General features: G+C 45.6%; 1 protein-coding gene across 1 annotated transcript in view; it reads left to right on the top strand.

Annotated features, from left to right (window-relative positions):
- The window catches only part of BDP1 (BDP1 general transcription factor IIIB subunit), a 1,412,545-nt gene that overhangs the window by 641,070 nt on the left and 750,154 nt on the right, over positions 1–21,321 (top strand). Inside the window, exon 22 of the mRNA XM_086960808.1 lies at positions 2,090–2,324. Coding sequence (XP_086816934.1) covers positions 2,090–2,324 — 235 coding nt within the window. The remainder of the gene's footprint in view (positions 1–2,089; positions 2,325–21,321) is intronic.

The following is a 21,321-nucleotide window of genomic DNA, read 5'->3' as shown; positions in this document are numbered from 1 at the left end:
GACAGTTCTAATGTGTTTGTGTTTATTTGCTAATGAATCATTTTTGTTAAGGTATGATACATCATTAATGGAAGAATGGTTACAGAGAATGTTGGTGTAATTGATGGGTGAGGCCATATAGTGGCAGGAGTGTACATCTAAATATTCCAATTACTTTACCACATTAAATACTTCAAATGATTTACAAGAGAAGACTAGGGCAAGAAAGAAGGAAAACTGCACATACCACTATCCCCACAGGTCATTCAAATATAAGTTACATCACAAAAACAGGTGCATAAGTCTGAGGAAACAGCCACCACAAACCCTCTAGCAGAGAGTCAGTCTTTGACCCTCAGCCAAGCAATGTACCTCAGCACTCTGTATATGGCGTCAATATTCAGTATGTTATGTCCCAAAGTATATGATATTACTTTGTGTCATTCAATCTTCACGTTCATCCTCTGTGAATAGAAACTGAGATGGTCCATGATGCAGTTTACATCCAATACTTGGATTCATTCCTCATATAAAAAACGTTTACTTGCCGCCAAAGTAAACATTTGTCAAAAAAGCCAACATTTTCGTTCTCTTGAAACTACTTCAGGGGTCATTAAGTTGTTCAATTATTATTATCCCACACAGGCGTTCTTCTTGCTGCATGTATGACTAACAGTTAATAGATTTGTAATCCAGTCCCATGGTATAGGTGCAATGGTGACGTCAGATGGCGTGCTCTCTGCATTTAATACCTTAACTTCTTGAAGGTTTCTTTACATTTGCAAACGAACACTGTACAATTAATCCAGGTGCTTTTCCAAAAAGGAGGTTATATTGGTATGGACCTGTTATCAGTGTTGATTCTCAAACCTGGAGTGTTATGCCTTGAACGTTGACTTACCAGTTGGAAGAGAGAGGTTGTATCAAATTTAGCTGGATGGGGTTCAGTGAACATGTGATAAAAGTTCGAACTTTGTGAATTTATATGGAGTGGAGAGATGCTTTGGACAAACACAAAGTAAATACCTGGGAAGTAAGATAACGAAGTGCTTACTGTCTAGGATAAGACATTTGAAGAATATCCTGTGATTGACAGCCAGTAAATCTAGGGTGATCGGGTGAGTTAGGTTTATGTAGTAAAGTTGAAAACTAACAAAGTGGATACCTTTTGAAGGGGCAGGAGAATGGATTTTGAGGGAGGAAGGGATTTTGATGGAGGATGAAATGTCTGTATCAATATTTAAACTTCGTCACAACTAGTATGCTCAGCTATTTGTGAAAGTAAGGCAAGATCTTGTTAATGTTAAGTAGTTCAAACTTGATAGCATTGGCTGTGAATTGTATTAATGGACATTGACTGCATGCTCAAGTTTAATTGAATGCCTATCTGTTTGGTAGAGGGGAGACTCTGTGTTCCAACTGATGGAGATGGGGGTAGACAGAGTTGTGGAGCAGGGGAAGGTGGAACTGAGAAGTGTATGCGTTTTCATCAGTAATTCTGTGTGAGTGTAAAGAGCTGTTCAGATGTTATATATTCCTTATTCTTGGTCAAAGATTGGGGTGGATGGATGGAAAGTAGAAGATTATCTTTGGGTCATCATTAAAGAGTTGTATGAGAAGCCAAAGAATGAGTTGAATTCACCTTGGGAGGTGGTTTAAAGGCAGAGCAGAAGAGGGCTCTAGAGGACACCCACTCATTGGGCTGTGGGCTTAAACTCTAAAGAATCTGAGAAGGAACCTTTTAAAAGGCGAATGTAAATCAGGTGACTGCTGTGCCAGTGATTCACAGGACTGTGTCGAGCATGGTGAGTTGATAAGCCCAGCAAGTTAGACTGAATTGCAGTGGTTTAAGGTTTTACTAGAGGACGTTCAGTATGTATTCAAGAGCAGCCATGAGGGAATTTAAATTTGAGAATTCTTCTTGTGGAGATGAAACGTTTGATAACACGAATGGTGGGAGAAACCTACAGTGGGTTTGTGGTACTTAAGAATTGGAAGTGTGGAGGGGATAATAGGAGTCGATGACCCACTAAAATGTGGTATTGTAGGAGGTAGATTGTGGAAAAGGAAATCCATACAGTTAAGTAGCATGCTTACTTTTTATTTTTAGTCCTAATTTAGACCCCGACTTGCAAGCAAAAAACAAAACTGAGATTGTGAACCAAGCACTAATACGGAGAGGGAGACTACAGCGCCCAAAGCCCAACATAGTAAGGCCGGTGGGAAGGAAGGATGTGCCAATATCACAAAAGAGTTGTGGAGAGATAGGGACTGAAGCTGAAAATGCAAAGGATACTGTGAAACAGTTGGGTGATCTTCTGAGCAGCAGGCCGTGCATTAAAAATGTGAGTATTGTTGAAGTCTGCTGGTGCTAATTGTTTATTTGTACATTGTATCTGTTATTTGTTTCTGTCAATCAATCAATTTCTTTATTGTTTCAGTTAACTAAACATGTAATAATGTTGCATTTAAAACAACACAAATTTGCTAATGGGGCGCCAAATTAAATCGGTACTGAGTGAAGCAGATAACATTATCTATCCTTGTTCAATGTCACATGATAAGACCAGTCATCATCGAGTATTGAGTTGTCTCTGTTAGGGGTCATGCCGAACTAAAGTGCAACAGTACATAATAATATGTAAAACATCACCTATCCTGGTGTAATGTTCTTATTAGAAGCGATTAGTCCCAATCAGTTGACAGGATAGCCAACCCGGACTCCGTTATTTCCTTTTCCGCTAGCAGCCTGCCGGCTTCTGTTGGGCTCAATTGCTATCACTGGGTTAAACATAATAGCACCGCCTATCCTTGTCCATTATATCGTGATAAAAGACCAGTATTAGGAGAAATACTTAAAGTGCAACAGTACCACTGCCATACCAACAATCAATCAATCAATCAGGGAATTGGAAGTGCACTACTCACCTGTGAGGGTCTCAAGGGGGTGGGGGGCGAGGGGGGGGGGGGGTATTGGCAGATCTGTTCAGCCGAAGAGCCAGGTCTTGTGAGTCTTCCTGAAGGGGTTCAGGGAGAGGACCGGAGGTTTCTTTTGGGTGTGTGGAAATTTATTCTGTTGTTGAGGTATTTGGGTCCGATGTTGTGTAGGCATTTGTAGGCGTGGGTGAGAATTTTGAAGGTGACCCTCTTCTCCACGGGGAGCCAGTGGAGTCTCTGCAGGTGTTGGCTGATGTGTTCATGCCAGGGGATGTCTAGGACGAGTCTGGCCACGGTGTTCTGTATTGTTTGGAGTTTGCGGAGTAGGCACTTGTTTATGCCAGTGTAGAGAGCGTTTCCTTAGTCCAGTCTGCTGGTGATGAGTGCGTGGGTGACTGTCTTCCTTGATTCGGGGGGGGATCCCTTTGAAGGTCTTGCGAAGAGTGCGGAGGATGTTAAAGCAGCAGGAGGTGACGGATTTGACCTGTCTGTTCATGGCGAGAGTAGAGTCGAGTACGATGCGACGTTTTTGGCGTGGTCCGATGGGGTCGGTGGGTTTCCGAGGGTGGAAGGCTACCAGGTGTTCTCCCATGCTGAAGGGGTGGTTTCAAGGACGAGGACTTCTGTCTTCTCTGCGTTGAGTTTTAGGCAGCTGTTGGTCATCCAGATAGCCAAGTCTTGCATTCCTTTCTGGAAGTTGAGTTTTGCGGTGGAGGGGTCTCTGGTGAGGGAGAGGATGAGCTGTGTGTCATCAGCTAGGATACGATATTGAGGCTGTGTTGTCTTATGATGGCTGCGAGGGGGGCCATGTAGATGTTGTTTTTTTTTTAAAACAGGCTTTTATTGATTTTCATGAAATAATACATTTAATCCCGCCACCTACTGATTGGGCAACAAAGGAAACCAAGATGAAATACAACAACGGATATCACGCCAATCTGAATAGAGAGTCACACCGATCGTCCCACCAGACGTCCGTGAAACAGCGCAGTCCGTCAGCATGGTTGATCCATTTCAATGGTGCGGAGCAATAAGAAGACCCCCTCACCCCTCTCCCTTTTCAAACTTCCCCAACAGAACCCCCCACCCCAACCACCCTCCCAAGCATGTCGCCAGCCACTAAGTTGTGCAAGAGAACAAATACTACTCTCCTACCACCTATCATACTCCCCACCTCGCGGGGCGCAGCAGTAAGTTGATCAAGAACACAGGGGGAAGCTGCCTATCATGGTCCCGGTGGCCTCCCCTCGCCCTGTACTCCCACCGGCGGGAAGGGTCTCTCAAGGGCCCCCTGCAATGTCCCTCTTCACAAGGGCCTCCTCGTCGTCAACAGTCGGATGCTTGAGCAGCTCCAAGAGTGCCACCCATGCCTTTACTATTTCCTGAGATTTCTCACTGCCATTACGCTGAGCCAAACGCAATCTATAGTTCCCTTCGCTTTCTGCCCATTTCACCATCTCCCTATTCCAGCGCACTAGACTAGGCCCCTGCCTCGCCTTCCAGTGGGATCTAATTTCTTGTTTAGCCAAGACCAACCCCAAGTCAATGAACCGGCTGGTGACCTTAGTCTTGGCAGTGTGCGGGAACCAATGCAACAAGCAGAGCCCTGGTGTCACTGTTAGCTCCCTCTCCGTCATAGTCAGCAGAGCAGTCGTCACCTCCCGCCAGAATCCTCCCACCTGTGGGCAGTCCCAGATCATGTGGAGAAAATTCGCCCCATCTGGGTCACAACGGGGCAAGTGGATGAACCCCCAAAATAATCAGCAATTTTACTAGGTGTGAGGTAGGCCCTATGGAAGATATAGAATTGGATGAGCTGGAAACGTGCATTTCGAGAACATTTCCACGGCCGCTCTACAATCACCTCCCAAGGTTTTTCTGCAATGGGTTCCCCCAGATCCGCCTCCCACTTCAGTCGCAACGCTGTCAGAGGTTGGCGCATGTCGCTAGTGATCCGTCGATAAAGGCAGGTCACAGCTTTAAAAGTACCCGCCACCATCACTACATGTTGACAAGCGAGAGGCATATCTGGCTCCACCAGTCCCTTTCGCCAGTGCTTCCTGAAGGCCGCAGTCAGGGCAGCATGCAAGAAAAAGTCCCCCCAGTGGAAGATCATGGCGCTACCTGAGATCGTTAAAAGGGAGAAGATTACCGCCCTCATAAAGATCACCTATTGCCGTAACTCCTGCCTCTTCCCAGGCCACTAACTCCCAGTGAGGCAACACCTCACACATCCACAGCGGGATCTCGATCGCATATGGGGTTCCAACATGAGTCCTCCGGGCCAGACGCACCCAGTAGTGTCGTACCGTCCCCAAATCCAGCGGCAGTGAGGCGCCTCTCAACGGGGCTCGTAGTAGCACACAGGACAGGAGGTGCCAACTCAGAACCAACCCACCCTGGTCTTCCGGGCACCTAATATGACCCGCCACCCACTTCGTAAACCATTGAAGCTGCACGGCATGGTAATAGGCCTCCAGGTCCGGCAACGGAAGGCCCCCCTCTGCCCTGGGCCTCTGCAGGGTGGTTAACGCCACCCTCCGTCTCCCAGCTCCCCAAGATAAATCATGTAATCAAAGTGTTCAGCTGTGCGAAGAGCCTACCGGGGATCCAGACGGGGAGGGTCTCAAAATAATCGAGAAACCTGGGCAAGATGACCATCTTCACCAAGGCGACCCTGCTGGCCACCAATAGTGGTAGAGTCCCCCAGAAATTGAAAAAAGTTTTCGCTCTGCACACTGCCCGCCTCACTTTGCCTCCAAAAGATCGGCGGGAGCATGCTAGATCTGAGTCCCCAAGTATGGAAAACACTGGCCTTCCCACTGGACATCCCCTACCCTCGGGTGAGCCATCCCGACCGGACTGGTAGGGAACAGACAGGACTTGGTCTAATTCACCCTGAGGCCCGCAACCCTCCCCAAGGTCTCCAGCAAGTACCTCGCTCCTCGTAGGGCGTCTCCAGCGTCTGGCAGGAACATGAGGAGATCGTCTGCATACAATGCTATGTGTTGCACTCGTCCCTCCACTACGAGCCCTAGGAAATACCGTCCTGACCTGGTGTGGGCAGCCATGGGCTCAATCACCAGAGCAAATAATAAAGGGGACAACGGGCACCCCTGCCTCGTTCCCCGAGCGACCGTACAGGCAGCAGAAATCAAGCCCCCTGTCTTCACCCGAGCGGTAGAAGCACTGTAGAGCAGCGCTGTCCACTGTACAAATCATTCCCCCAGTCCAAATTCTCGCAATACGTTACAAAGGTAGGGCCACTCCAGACTAACAAAGGCCTTTTCGATATCGACCGCGAAAATGCAGGCCTCCTCCTTGTCATAGGAGTCGGACCCCAAGAAGTCTGCGTACATTCATCGGAGTGTTGCGGGAAGGAATGAATCCGGCTTGGTCTGCATGGATCAGTTTGGCCATATGGGGCATCAAACGGCCAAGATGCCCCTTAGGATCTTGTTGTCAAGATTGAGCATTGCTAAGGGTCTATACGAGGAACGGTCCCAAGCAGGTTTTCCCGGCTTGGGAAGGGGAACTATGAGGGCTTCACGTGTGGAGGTAGAAAGGGCACCAAACAGGGAGCTAGAACATCCGTGTAGGCTGCGTAAAATTCAACAGGGAGCCCATCGGTCCCCGGCCTTTTGTTCCTGGCCATGTGCTTTATGGCCCTGCGTACCTCGCCCACTTCAATGTCCCAACCCAAAGCTTCGGCGTCGTCAACCTTAAGCTGTGGTAACTCAGCCCTTTGCAGAAATTCCTCAATCCCCCGGGATCCCGGGTCCCAACCTGCTCCAGTACAACCCGGTATAATACTGTAAGAAATAATCATTAATACGCCTTTGGGTGTGAAATACCTCATCACCTTGCCCGCTCAGCTCCATTATCAGGGTCCCCCTACGCGTCGGATTGGCCAGCCAAGCTAGCAATGCCCCCGCCTTGTCACGTTCCACATGCACCATATCTGTGTAGTCCTTGTAGTCATAGCAGTGCAATCTCTCGATTTGAACTGCGAGATCATCCTGAGCCTCAAGTAACCCTGCATGCCTGTCCGGACGCTCCGGGCGCCCCTTCTCACCATCGCGCACCTGCTGTTCTGCCTTCTGTACGTCTTGCAGCAACACTCTGCGCACTCTCACTACCTCGCCTATACAGCGCTCCCGAACTACCGACTTATAAGGGTCCCATTCGACCACCAGAGACGATGCCGTGTTGGCGTTAAGTCAAAAATATTCATCAATGGTCGAACCAATAGTAGCACGGAACACTGGATCCTCTAACGTGTCAGGTCGAAGTCGCCATGTGGGGATGGCGTGGTGATCCCGCAGCCAATGTAAGATTGTCAGCAGTGGGTTATGATCAGACGATGTCCTAGTTAAATACTCACTATGGGCCATCGCCCCGTGGACATCGGGGGAGCTAAGGATTGAGTCCAGCCGAACATGTAGGTCGTTTGACGATGAGAAGTAAGAATAGTCCCTGTCAACCGGGTGGTGCGCCTTCCAGGTATCAGTCAACTCCCACTGTTGCTGCCAGTCTCGCCACACCATAGCCAGCCGATGTATCGGGGAATTCGTTAGAGAGGGATTAGAGCGATCTAGGGAGACATCAGTGATGCAATTAAAGTCGCCACCCAGGAGCACCGAGCCAGTCAACACAGGAGCCAATTTCCCAGAAAGGTGTTCCTGATCCGTGTTTGGGCCATAGACACTCCCTAGAACAATGTCCCTGCCATCCAGTCTTCCCGTCACCACAACGTAGCGACCGTCAGGGTCAATCACCTCTCAATTACTCTGAAACGGTACCCCTGCCTGAATCCAAACCAACGTGCTGGTGCATATGCCGAGTATGTGGTACAGAACACCTGAATCCGTTGTAGCTCCAGCCCTTCTGCTTGTCTAAGTGTGTTTCCTGCAACAGTGCTATCTGCACCCCTCGGCATTTTAGATAAGCATGAATCGTGTGCCGGCGAGCCATAGTGTGCATCCCCCTAATGTTCCAAGATAGACATTTAATACCTACGGTGGTAGCCATGACATGGTAAAGAAAATGCTGCTCATCCTACCTCCCACTGCGACATGCTTGGTCCCACCCTCCCCTTCTCCAGCACCCCGACTCCCACACCCCAGGACAGGTTCCCTGAAACTACCCCCCATCCAAACGAAAAGAACCATTAACCTTGCCAACATGGATAGTGAGTTGTGTGCCGACCCAAAGCCCCCCCCCCCTCCGCCCCACCCCCCAGCACTCCCCCCGCCAAGTGCGAAACAGCCAGCAACAGCCCTCTGGGAGCCCCTACGATGGCATTCAAGTGAGGTCAACTCCCCTCTGCTCACAGGACACAGCCCCTCCAACAGTCAAGCCAGGGCTGCAGTACCAGCGCTTCCTATCCTGCCATCCAGGCCCAGGTCAGCCAAACAAGTCAGCTGTCTGCGGAGTGACCTCTAGGAGTTCAGTTTCGCAGTCCCCATTCCTGCTGCCAGCCGGGGAATACCCAGAGCCCTCCAGCACTCAGTAAGAAGAAGCAGAAGCTGGGCTGGTACCACCTTGACTGTGAAATCATAGCTCTGAGGGTATGTATAGCCACGTCTCCCGACGAACAACGCAAATCTACGCGAACAACGCACCCTGGTGCGAAATCAGCAACGTCTCCCGATGAACAACGCAAATCTACGCGAGCAACGCACCCTGCTGCGAAATCAGCAGCGTCTCCCGACGAACAACGCGCATCTGCACGAGCAACACACCCTGGTGTGAAATCAGCAACGTCTCTCGACGAACAACGCAAATCTATGCGAGCAATGCACCCTGGTGCGAAATCCGCAACGTCTCCCGACGAACAACGCGCATCTGCACGAGCAACACCTTCCGGTGAAAAACCAGTACACCCCTCATACACTATGTTGGGTTGATCTACTTATACTTTTGGCATTCTTGCTCAGGAGCCGATTTTCCTCCCGTATCAACAACTACTCTTTAGAGGGGAAATAACCAATCCCTCTGTAAGCACTTGGTAAAAAAGGGGCTCGACCTTCTTTACAAAGAATAAAAACCAAATTCACATTCCAAGGGTCTTTATTACATGATAATAGTGGTGGCAAGAAAGAAATATTAATCGTTAAACATCAACACGCATATACACATAAAACCTGAAAATGAAAGGCAAAATTAGATAGAATTAGATATACATGGAACATCTCACCAAAATGGTGTTCATTTGTGTCTTGAAGAAGGGTCAAACTCTCTCTCTCTCTGTCCCTCTCTGGTTAGGCCAAGACTCTCTGCTCCACAAACACGACTGCACGTCTGCACCGTGAAGTTTCGTCAGACCATCAAAGCCGCCAGACTGTCATCTCACAGGCCATAATTCATCTCCCCTCGCTTGGACCCGCTTTCACTAATACAGAATCTAACCCTCTCTCGAAGCTTCTGCCGCTCTCACAGGATTCCTGTACCGGCCCGTACCAGGCACACAACAGCAGCTGGCCAAGCGTTTGTTGCTTCTCCGGCGCAAAGAGAGCACTTTCCACAGATAAGAACCGGTCCCTGCTGGTTCACTGCTCACCTCAAACATAAAACATTACCCTTCACCTAGAGAAGCTCAGCAAGATGGGGTCAGGAAAGAACATGGCTTTGCTTGACCATAGGCCTCTAGGCCCAAAAAAGAGCAAAAACAGTGTATAAGACAGCATAAGGTTGTCAAAGTCTATCGGTAAGCTCTATGAATAGGTGTAGTAAGAGTCAAAACTACATCATATACTGAGATGGTGGTAGGCAGATGGTCATAACCACGCCAATCAGAACCGATATCTGTCACTACACCCCTCCGGAGCAACCTCCGACTGGAGCCAGCCTTCCAAGTACCAGACTGCATCATCCCCCTCCGCACGTTCAGGAACTCCCACTATGCAGAGGTTATTTCTGCGAGAGCGTCCTTCGCTGTCCTCTGCTCTCAGCTCCAGTATCCGCACCCTGTTCTCCATCTGCTCCAAGGAATGCTGTGAGTTGGTCACCTTGTCTGGTACCTCCTCTAATGTCCTCTCAGTCGAATTCACCTGCTCCTTCAACTTCTTCTGATCATCTTTTAGTAAAGCAAGGTCCACTCCAATAGTGTCTATCTTTGTTTCGAGGGCCTCCCAGGAACCTGTAATGGCCTGCATTATATCCGCCAAAGTAGGGCCTATCGGAGTCTCTCCACCAGGGGTGCGTGTCGCGACATCCTCGTCTTCAGACTGGTGGCCCCATCTTCGTCCTGGAGGACAGCAAACCCCGTCTCTGTGACTTTTGGCCCATCTCGGGCGCTCACCCTGGGCCACACCAGTCACACCCAGCCACTAGATTCCATCCGCTCCAGCAGCTCCGACGCGATGCTGTCAACCCGTCTGTCAAAGCAAATGCAGCAGAGTAAGCCCCAGGTAAGCGCGGGTGGGTAGGGCAGCTACACCGGTGCCTGGCCAGATGAGTTCAAGAACTGGTCCCCGTACTTCCCTGGTCACAGCTAGGAGGAAGCACCGTGCAACCAGCATAACGCAGAGGACAGCCAACAACTTGCATAGGCCCTCCGCGCCTCTACGAGTCCCCCCTCGGTGCAGCAGCGGGCCTCAGGGACTCAGCGGCCTACGAGCAGAACTCCAGGAAGTGGCAGCTCCAGGGCCTCCACTCCAGGTAAGTATCACCTGCTCATAGGCTGTTAAAGCAAGAAAATTTATTAATAGGGACAAGAAGAAGGGCACATACAAGGTTTCAATGAAAGTGGCTTTATTGCCAATAAAGCTGCAGCTTGAGACAATTTGCAGGAGTGCAAAGTGATCTGCTGTTACAGAAAGAAATCAGTCTTTATATACCTTCACAGACTCTTGGCTTGTTATTAATTAACTATTACATCATGGTGTGACCATGCTAGAATTAGGTCCACGTGTACATTACAGTATCAAGGTGCATTTCAGAAATATGTCTACGTTCACATTTTACATTATTTGCGACGCATCTGACCATGCAGCTACAGGTTAATCTTTAAACTACCATCTCCTGCCTTTCGGCCTTGCCTTGGCCGGTTATCTTGAAATGTACATATGCAATGTTGATCTACTATCGGCAGAGGCCCGTGTCAGCCTTGCCTTGGCCGGTTATCTTGAAATGTACATATGCAATGTTGATCTACTATCAGCAGTGGCCCGTGTTTTCTGCTTTCCCACACAATGACGCACTTGTTATCTGTGCTGGGCAAACACTTTGCCTCTTTACGACGACAAGGCAAGGGCAAGCCAAACTTGTCACGTTCTAGGTCAGCGAGCGATTCCTGGAAAAGGCTCGCTGTACTGACTGAACTGCCTCTGGTACATAGGTAAAAGCTAGTGAATCATTAAACAACTTGGAGCTTCAGCAGAATGGGCACGCACAAGTTCACTTGCCTTTCTTTCCTGGTTTCAGCTGAATTTTAGACAACTTAATTTAACCCTCTGTGCACCAGCTGTGCACCATGGAGCAACATTTCATTATGACTAGTGGGATCTGTTTATTTGCAAGCAGGTTACAGACAGAAATTAATATAAACTACGGTTCAATTTAATATTGTCATTCAGCAAAGGCCAACTTATTTTTTTATCTTTTACAAATCGACCCTTTGAACCTCAGTTTAAAATAATTTCATCACGCAGCATATCACAATTTAATAATTATATTGTTCATTCTTATCATCGTCAGAAATGTCTATGTTCATTAACTCAGTAGTGACTGTTTGCATCAGCATTCTTTCTTTTTCCTTTAATTTCCTCACTTGGCATTTTGTCAGCTGTCCCAATAGTTGACAGCACATTGGTAGGCAATTAACTAATAGACAACAGCCTATTATTAGTAGGAAAATTGTTATGAACACCATTCCTATCTTCCAACCCCATGCGCTCAACCAACTCCAAAGTGAACCTCCTATATCCCATGTACCAGAATCCTGATGTGCTTCTACACCTATATGATGCAATCTTTTTATTGCTTCCCTGACAGTAACAGAGGAGTCCGGGACATAGGTGCAACAGGACGCCCCTATAATTGCACAGACTCCTCCCCTTTCTGCTAGCATCATGTCGAGAATCATTCTATTTTGTAACAAAACTAATCTCACAGCTTGAAGCTCTACTGTAATATTTTCAAGTTTACTTGTTGTTTCATTTATTGTTGCTTCTAGTAGCCTGGATAATCTACGTATATCTCTGGAGTTGATAGCTGGACCAATCCATGGTATCACTCCCTTAAATATGTCACCCGCTATCTGTGATGCTGTATCTCTTTGATCCACATCCACACTTCTCCTGCCTCGCCGTGGTGCATGTCTTTGCATGTCCCTTCGAACTTCTTTTGTGTCTTTTATTGCTATAGCAGGTAATACAAAACCTAGGTGACAACAACCACCCCAATTTGTTGGAAGCCATGTATAAGCCTTCTCTCCACAAATGAAATAAATTGAGTCACCTACGTAAAGTGGAATGCTAATATTTCCGGCCGTCATTTCAAATGTCATGTTACAATTTGTGCTATTTCCCACCTGATAGGTCCCATTACTCTTAATACATATACTCCCTATTGCGTTGTGTTTTCTTAATTTTAACTTTAAAAATGGTATATTCTTATTTGCTTCTTTTGATGGGCCTGCTATCCTAATGCTTGTATTCTTATTTGGAAAGAGCGGGGTAAAGATGTCAGACAGGGGAAATGTTGCATTTGGTTCTGTCACTTCCGTGCAGTTCCCTAGTGTCAGAATATCTGCCATATATTTGTTATATAATGTCCCTGCAGGTGGGGCCATAGTTGTCCCTGCACCAGCAGTACTTTTCTTTAAATTCTGCAAAACAGCTATCAGTTCTATTTTTACTATTGTTATGTAAATGGCATAACAGGATGCTGCAAACGGTAGTGGGACTTGAACCAGGGGCAAACTTTGGTCTACAGAAGCTGGGAATTGCAAACATATCCAGCAATCTCCCCTTGTTAATATCTTATTGGTATGATGCATCAAAGTCACAAAGGAATTGTGGTGCATATCTTCTCTGTGGGCTATTTCTTCAGGTGACAAAGTGTATGCAGGTATTGTAGCAGGTGTTGTTGGTGTTGGGATCAACTTTTCCATGGGATAGAACACATCTAATAGATATACAGTAATTATTGCTAATAATAACAGACAGAATATCACCCCAGATATGCACATTTTAGACTTGTACCATTTTTTCTTCATTTTTAGAACTGTATTTTCCCTATCCATATCTTTCTATTCTTATACTTTCTTTAATTGGATGTAGTGCTATTGATGACACTGTGTTGTGAATTATCACTATGAATCTTTACTATAATATAAGCTAAACACACAAAAAGCATAAACACATATAAGGTGAGGCTGTAGTATAAAATATATTGCGAACAGCTATTCGTTAATATTTCAGATGGTCTCTGAGTATTTTTTGGTACTTCTCTCCTCCCAAAGATATGCATGTAATTCCTATAAGGCACGACCCTTTGATCATGAATATCAATTGTCAGTGCAGCCACTTTTACATTTACAGGAGTGTCCACTATACCTCACCCCAAATGTATCTTTCTGAAGCTGGCTGTCCTGATGATCTGGAAAAAGTCCTTTGCTGGTTGCTGCAGCAGCACGGGTGCTCGCAGTGACAGAAGGACCCGCAAATTCCTTCTGGATCCGTTCAAGTCCTTTGCTGGTTGCTGCAGCAGCACGGGTGCTCGCAGTGACAGAAGGACCCGCAAATACCTTCTGGATCAGTTCATCTACTAATTACTGCAGTGGCACGGGCACTATGCAGTTACAGGAGGACTCGCAAATACCTCCTGGATCAGTTCATCTACTCAACGTTGTACTGGCCCACTTTTTTTACTAAGGACTTCCCTGATGAATTGTTGTAGTCTCTTTCTGTTATGCAGACAGGCTGTTATTCCTGGTGGTAGTGTGCAATATACCCTAGTTTATTTTTCTCAGTCAGCAAGTACTCTATTCAAGGCTTCTTGTAATGCTAGACTATTTAAATCTTGCATTAGTTGGTATTCTAGCTGACTAAATACTTCCTCAAGGTAACTGAGTGCGTCTTTGTTGTCTTCTTCACTGCTATTCTCAAAGTCAAAAATCGTTGTCAAGATATCAGTTAGGATAATATCTAATAGTAGTACTTCATCTATTTCCTGCAGAAGATCAGGTACCAGAATTACTGACATTTCATCTCCTTCTTCTTTGTAGATCTCAAATTGTACCTTTTTTCTTCTTTGATCAGTTCTGGTGTTGGCAACTGCTGCTGACCTGGGTCTTGGCTGGATGCAGTCTCAGGAGGTGCCAGCTTTATATGGCTGGCGTGGATCCAAGATTTGTTGTTGGTGCACTTCACCGCTTTCTTTGTTGCGAGCAGCACCTGCTGCGGTCCCTTCCAGCGAGCTTGGAGACAGTTGGACCTCTGGAATGCTTTAATGAGCACCCAGTCACCGGGCTTGAACTTGTGCCCCTCGACCTGCAGCGGCTCTGGAAGGGCTCCCTTCACGTGCTGGTTGATAGAAGCAAGAGTACGTGTAAGTGACATGCAGTAATCATTCAACAGTTCATTCGTCATCATAGGCAGAGCATTTTTGTCTGGAACTCCCCAAGCTACCATTGGCAACCCAGTGACAATCTCGTGCGCACTGAGTTTGGTCTTGGCATCTGGTGTGCTCCTCATGCTCATTAGGGCAATAGGTAAGGCATCCATCCAGGTCAATTTTGTGTCAGCACATATTTTTGCTATCTTGGACTTAAGCACGCCATTTTTTCTTTCCACTGCACCAGCGGCCTCTGGATGGTAGGCGCAGTGTAGCTTCTGCTGTATTCCCAAGGCTTTGCATGTAGCCTTTATTAGTTCATTACAGAAGTGACTGCCATTGTCTGAAAATATTGTTTTTGGGACCCCAAAACGTGGGATCAGTTCCTTTATCAAGCACTTGGCTGTTGAGATGGCATCATTGTGTTTCACCGGATATGCCTCTATCCACTTTGAATACATGCACACCACCACCAGGATATACCTATACTTATTTGTAGGGGGCATCTCCACATAGTCTATTTGCAGGGCTTCAAATGGCATTGTTGGTTTCTGAAAGTGGCTTTTGGGTACTGGAGCAGTCTTACCCACATTGTACTGTGCACATACCATACATGTTTGACATATCTCCTGTGCTATTTTTCTTATGTTCTTGTTCACCCAGAATTTGTCCATACAGTTTACAATTGCATCTCTACACATATGTGCTGGGCCATGCATGGCCAAACACATAGAGTAGACCATCCTGTCTGGTAACATATATTTATCCTTGGCGCCATTCATCCAACATCCTTGAACAAATGACCCGTTCTTTGACCAACTCATCTGTTCTTCTGCGGTTGCTCCTTGTTGCATTAGTCTTATACCTTCACTTGTTAGATCTAGTGACTTCACTTCATCTTGTAATTCTTGGACAGTTAGTACTAGTGCTGAATTATTTCTTGCTGTCTGTTTTGCTGTTATGTCAGCAAATGCATTTCCCTGGCCTACCTTGTCGGTAACTTTTTTGTGAGCGCTGCATTTAACTATGGCCAATTTCTTTGGAAGTGCCAGGGAGTTAAGTAATTTGGTGATAAGCACTCCGTGCTGTATCTTAGTGCCTTGTGAGGTAATGAAACCTCTTTCCCTCCAGAGTCTTCCAAAGGAATGTGCCACATTAAAGGCATATTGGCTGTCTGTATATATGTTAACACACCTTCCTTCAGATAATTCACAAGCTCGGGTGAGTGCCACAAGTTCTGCTGCTTGTGCAGACAACTCGGGTATCTTACAGGACTCGACTACAGTTTTATTTGTTACAACTGCATAGGCTGCTGATGTATTTCCATCCTCTGTTCTAAGGCAGGAACCATCCACCCACAACTCTCCCTCTGCATCTGCATAGGCTACGTCCGTCATGTCTATTCTCCCTTTTGTTTGCTCTTCAGTTAACAAAATACAATCATGGTCTGAGTCCACTAGATCATCAGTGGGAATAGGTAACAGAGTGGCAGGGTTAAGCACATTGCATTTGTGAAGTGTCACATGTGCTGCAAATAAACAGATCTCATACTGCGTGAGCCTGGCATTTGTGAGGTGCTGCGTACGTGTCTTATTTAGTATCAGCTCTACGGCATGTGGAACATATACATCAAGTTCATGTCCCATTATTATGCTTTCTGCACGTTGTAGTGCTAAGGTGGTTGCTGCAACAGAACGTATACAGGAAGGTAAAGCCTTGGCTACAGTATCCAAGGTGGCAGAGAAATATGCGCATGGTCTTTTGTGGTCACCAAACTGCTGGCATAGAACCCCAAGAGCACTCCCGTCAGACTCATGAACATAGAGTTGGAAAGACTTAGAATAGTCTGGTAGGCCTAAAGCAGGAGCAGAGCAGAGAGCTTGCCGAATGGCAAGGAAGCTTTGTTCATGTTCTGGCAACCACTGAAGGGGTTCGGGCGTGTCCTTGTGGGTCAGGGCCAATAAGGGTTTTGAAATCAAGGAGAAGTTAGCAATCCAATGTCGACAATAACTGGCCATGCCTAAAAAGGCTCGCACCTGTTTTTGGGTGCGTGGCACTGGTGTCTGTAGAATCAATTTAATGCGCTTATCATCCAATCTTCTCTGCCCTTTCGACAGGATGTGTCCTTGGTAGGATACTTCCTGTTGAACAAATTGAATCTTTTCTGGTGAAACTTTGTGACCACGTTCTGCTAAGAAATTTAACAAATGAATGGTGTCAGTTGTACATTGTGCCTCAGAGATGCTACCAAGTAGCAGGTCATCAATATATTGTATTAGCACAGAGTTAGATGATAAATTGAATGTGTCTAGTTCTCTCTTTAAGGCCTGGTTGTAAATGCTCGGGCTTTCTGTGAACCCTTGAGGGATCCTACAGAAGCAGAACGTTCTCCCGCCTATAGAGAATGAAAAGAGGTACATGCTACCTTCATCTACTGGAATTGAGAAGAAAGCATTCTTCAAATCCACCACAGAAAAGTATGCCATTTCTGGTGACAGTGTTGACAATATTGATACTACATTTGGGGCAATCAGGAACTGTGGCACCACTATTTTATTGATTTCTCTTAGATCAACTATGAATCTGTAACTTTTTTCATTAGTATTTCCATCGCTCTTCTTTAAGACCGGAAGAATAGGGCTGTTACAAGGACTGCCTGATATTTCTTTAACAATCCCTTCTTTTAGTAAGTCAGCTATTATTTCCTGCAATCCCTTTAGACCTTCTGGAGCAATTTTGTACTGTGGTATTCTTGGTAATTTTACATTCTGTTTGACTGTAATAGTGACAGGTGTGATGTTCATTTTCCCTGTATCATTTTTGTGTTGTGCCCATATCCTTGAATCTATCTGATCCATTATATGTGCGGCAATATTTTGTATTCCTATTGATAGGAAACAGTTGCCCATTTCCTCTGTCATTGGTCCATCTACTTCCAAGAAAACTCCGTCTGCAGTACACTTAATTGTGGCATTCATCTTTTTTAGCAAGTCCAATCCCAACAAATTAAATGCACATTTGTCTGATATAAGGAATGAATGCGTGTCCTGAATTGGGCCTATACTGTATTTCAAGGGTGCTGAAATTGGGCTTGTTACAAGTATGTTGGTGAATCCCACTGACTTATTTATTTTTACCGAGAGAGGAACATCTGGAAACTTTTTCTTGGTCAAGGAGGAATTGGTGGCCCCTGTATCTATTAGTAATTCCACAGGTGTACCTTCAATCTTACCCCTCACATATGGTCCAGTGGGATCTACAGGGATTACCATCCTCTGTATTAACTCTCTCGGGCCCCCCTAATGTGCATAATAGTCCCATTCCCCTTGGGGCCCTTCCTGATATATTCCATCATAAGGGTGATGCACCTGCATTTTTGGTATTTGTTCATTATCAAAGAAATTTGTGTTGGGGGGATACTCTGTAGGGCCATGTTGTGAGTCACGTCCTTGCTGTTGATATCCAGCTCTTCCCATGCTCCTTCCACGGCCTCTTGATCTTCCCATCCCACCCCCTCTTTGTGACTGTTGGACGGGGTGTGGGCATTGAGCTCTCCAGTGATCCTGACCCCCACAATTAAAGAATCCTTGTGTGTGTGCTTGTTCATTTGTGGTGGTATGCTGTGTAGGGGGAGTAGAAAATGACCTTTGTGGGCCCCCACGGCCTCTTCCTCTACCCCTGCTTCTTTGCCCTCTGCCGCTATACTGATTTGCCTGCTGAATCAAAACTTTAGTTTTTAACTCTTTTAATTTGTTATTTTTACTTTCCAACTCCTTTTTGCCTAGCATTTCGTAATACTGTGCCAATTGTAAAACTTCTGTTAGCGGTTTGCATGACCAAGTAGGGTTGTACTCTAGAATCCCTTTTTTAATTGATGGTTTTAAATTATTTACAAAACAGGAGACAAGTGCACTTTGTGTTGCTTCCTTTTCAGTATCTAAACCACTTGAAGCTGTGAAGACTTTCTGTATTCTAGCGAAAAACCCAGATACTGTTTCTTCAGTGTCTTGAATGCATGCATTTAATTTCGACCAGTCTATTTGTTTTCTGGGGACCAGTGTATTTACTTTAGCCATTATTTTTGCTGGTAAGTCTCTAATATCATCTGATCTATCATCTCCTCCTTTCCTTTTTGCTTTAGTAATATTTTCCCATTGTATTTTTAAGACTTCATCATCCTCTCTCCTTATTTTCCCCCAAATGTCTGGTGGCAATATTATAGAAAACATTTGTTCAATGTCCTCCAGCGTGAGAGTGCCAACTCTTAGTATTATTTCTGTCTGTCTGTACCATTCTTCTCTGTCTTGTCTAATGTCTGGAAACTGAAGTGCAAATCTATGTAATTCAACATTTGACCATGGTGTGTGAACTTTAAGAGTGGGCTTCCCTTCCTGACTTCCTGGTACTTCTCTTAATGGGAAGTTGTGAGTAGGAGAGTGAGTACTAGCTTCCTCATCTTTACTTTTTTTAACTTTTCTACATTTTTGTTCTAGTATCAGAAGAGTATCTATCCATTCAGCTAATATCTGGACAGCCTCTAATATCTCTGTACTTGATGCCCCTACATCATCTATTGCTGCTGATATTGTGTTGCTATGAGCACGGGACAATCTGTCAGGTTGGGGGTAGCTGTCTTCCTCAGGCCAATGTTTTTCCCAGTCTTTAAACCAGCTGTAACTTTTCTTGTCCAATTTATCCAAAGCACTGCGTTGAAGCGCAGGCGTGAAATCTGGGGGGAAGCGACTTTTTGCAGTACGCCATGTAGAAGTACCATTTTTCATAATGTCCATCACCCACTCGTGTATCATTTTCTGTTCTTTTTCTGTTATTTTTGGCCTTAACCCTTGTCTACCAGAGGTAGAGAGAGGCGTTTCTTGTAGTGATATAGGTACTGTCTTACTAGTTGGTGATGTATATTGTGGTGTGTGTGTCTGTGGTGCTGATGTAGTTTGCATTGTTTGGGGGCTGTATGGTGGTGGAGTTGTTAATAATGCCTCTATTACAGGATCTTCTGTATCTTCCTGTTCTAAGGGAGCATTAGGTAATGTGGGGTACACATCTGGTATAGGCTTGTGAACTGTAAGGCATTTATCCATTTCCATTTCTTTTTCCCTACAACTTGTTACACATCTTTCTCTTGCCTTCTCCCTATCATGTGCCAAAGCTTTCCCTTTCGTTGTCCTAGGTTCCCCTGGCCATCTGTTAGCGGCGTATGACCGCCATGCATGAAATGCATCCCATTGTAATAAACGTACTTTCTTCCCTTTCTTTTCACGTTCCCTTAAACAATCTTCTAAATAAAGCATTTTATCTCTGTCAAATGTCCCATATTCTGGAAACTGTAGATCAGGATTTTTCCTGGTATAATGAGTCCATTGATCTAGGTGAATAGCTGCATGGTACCCTTTTTTCCGTGACACGTACCATGCTGGTGTGCCACGAGGAGGTGTTGGTTGAGTGACATCTAAGGCTGCCCTGCGGCCTTTAGCCGTGCTCAAAAATAGTTTGCTAAGCATTTTGAATTTTATTTAGTTACTAATTTTATTATTTGTCCTCTTCTATCGCTTTTTATTTCCTTTTATTTTAAAGTGCACTTAAAAAACACTATTGTACACTACTTTACACACTTTTTTATACTATTTTTCAATACTTTTGCAAGATACAGTTGTATGACCTATTTCAACAATATGCATATGTACTTTTATTTTTTTAGACGTCTTTCAGAAGCATGCTCTGTCTAAAGGCGACCACCCATGGTCCCTCTCCGAAAAGCGACCACCCACGGTCCTTTCTCCTGTCCTTGGGATCCTTAAGATCTTTCACAGGTTGGACAGTCCTCCTCAGGCACCTATCTTAAAGGCGCCCTCAGACCTCCCCTAGAGACCCCTAATGGATCTCAGTTTGTACTTTCTGATGTATTTTAGAAAAACACTATTCAATTGATAAAATTGAGTTCAGTGCAATTAAGCACTGCCTACCTGATCATCAGACCAGTTGTATGCCGTTGTATGCACCCTTCTTAGCTGTGGCAAAATCACCTGATGGCTCAAAGGAAGCTGGTGGTGTCTTTTGTCAAAGGCTTATCAACGGGAGCCTTGTCATCTGGGCGTGTCAGGAAACAAGTCCTCTCAGTAGCTGCGCAGAATACACCGAGACAGGAAGGCTCCTGAAGAATCCAAAGACAGCAGTTCATTATCCCCTGCAGAGACCATCAGTTCCTGTAGAGTCACGGCGCCATCTGTTGAAGCAAGAAAATTTATTAATAGGGACAAGAAGAAGGGCACATACAAGGTTTCAATGAAAGTGGCTTTATTGCCAATAAAGCTGCAGCTTGAGACAATTTGCAGGAGTGCAAAGTGATCTGCTGTTACAGAAAGAAATCAGTCTTTATATACCTTCACAGACTCTTGGCTTGTTATTAATTAACTATTACATCATGGTGTGACCATGCTAGAATTAGGTCCACGTGTACATTACAGTATCAAGGTGCATTTCAGAAATATGTCTACGTTCACATTTTACATTATTTGCGACGCATCTGACCATGCAGCTACAGGTTAATCTTTAAACTACCATCTCCTGCCTTTCGGCCTTGCCTTGGCCGGTTATCTTGAAATGTACATATGCAATGTTGATCTACTATCGGCAGAGGCCCGTGTCAGCCTTGCCTTGGCCGGTTATCTTGAAATGTACATATGCAATGTTGATCTACTATCAGCAGTGGCCCGTGTTTTCTGCTTTCCCACACAATGACGCACTTGTTATCTGTGCTGGGCAAACACTTTGCCTCTTTACGACGACAAGGCACGGGCAAGCCAAACTTGTCACGTTCTAGGTCAGCGA

Source organism: Lissotriton vulgaris, chromosome 3_1, assembly GCF_964263255.1.
Source record: "Lissotriton vulgaris chromosome 3_1, aLisVul1.2, whole genome shotgun sequence".
NCBI lineage: Eukaryota > Metazoa > Chordata > Amphibia > Caudata > Salamandridae > Lissotriton > Lissotriton vulgaris.
Note: the sequence above shows the minus strand (reverse complement) of the source record. Positions and strands in the feature narration are given on the sequence as shown.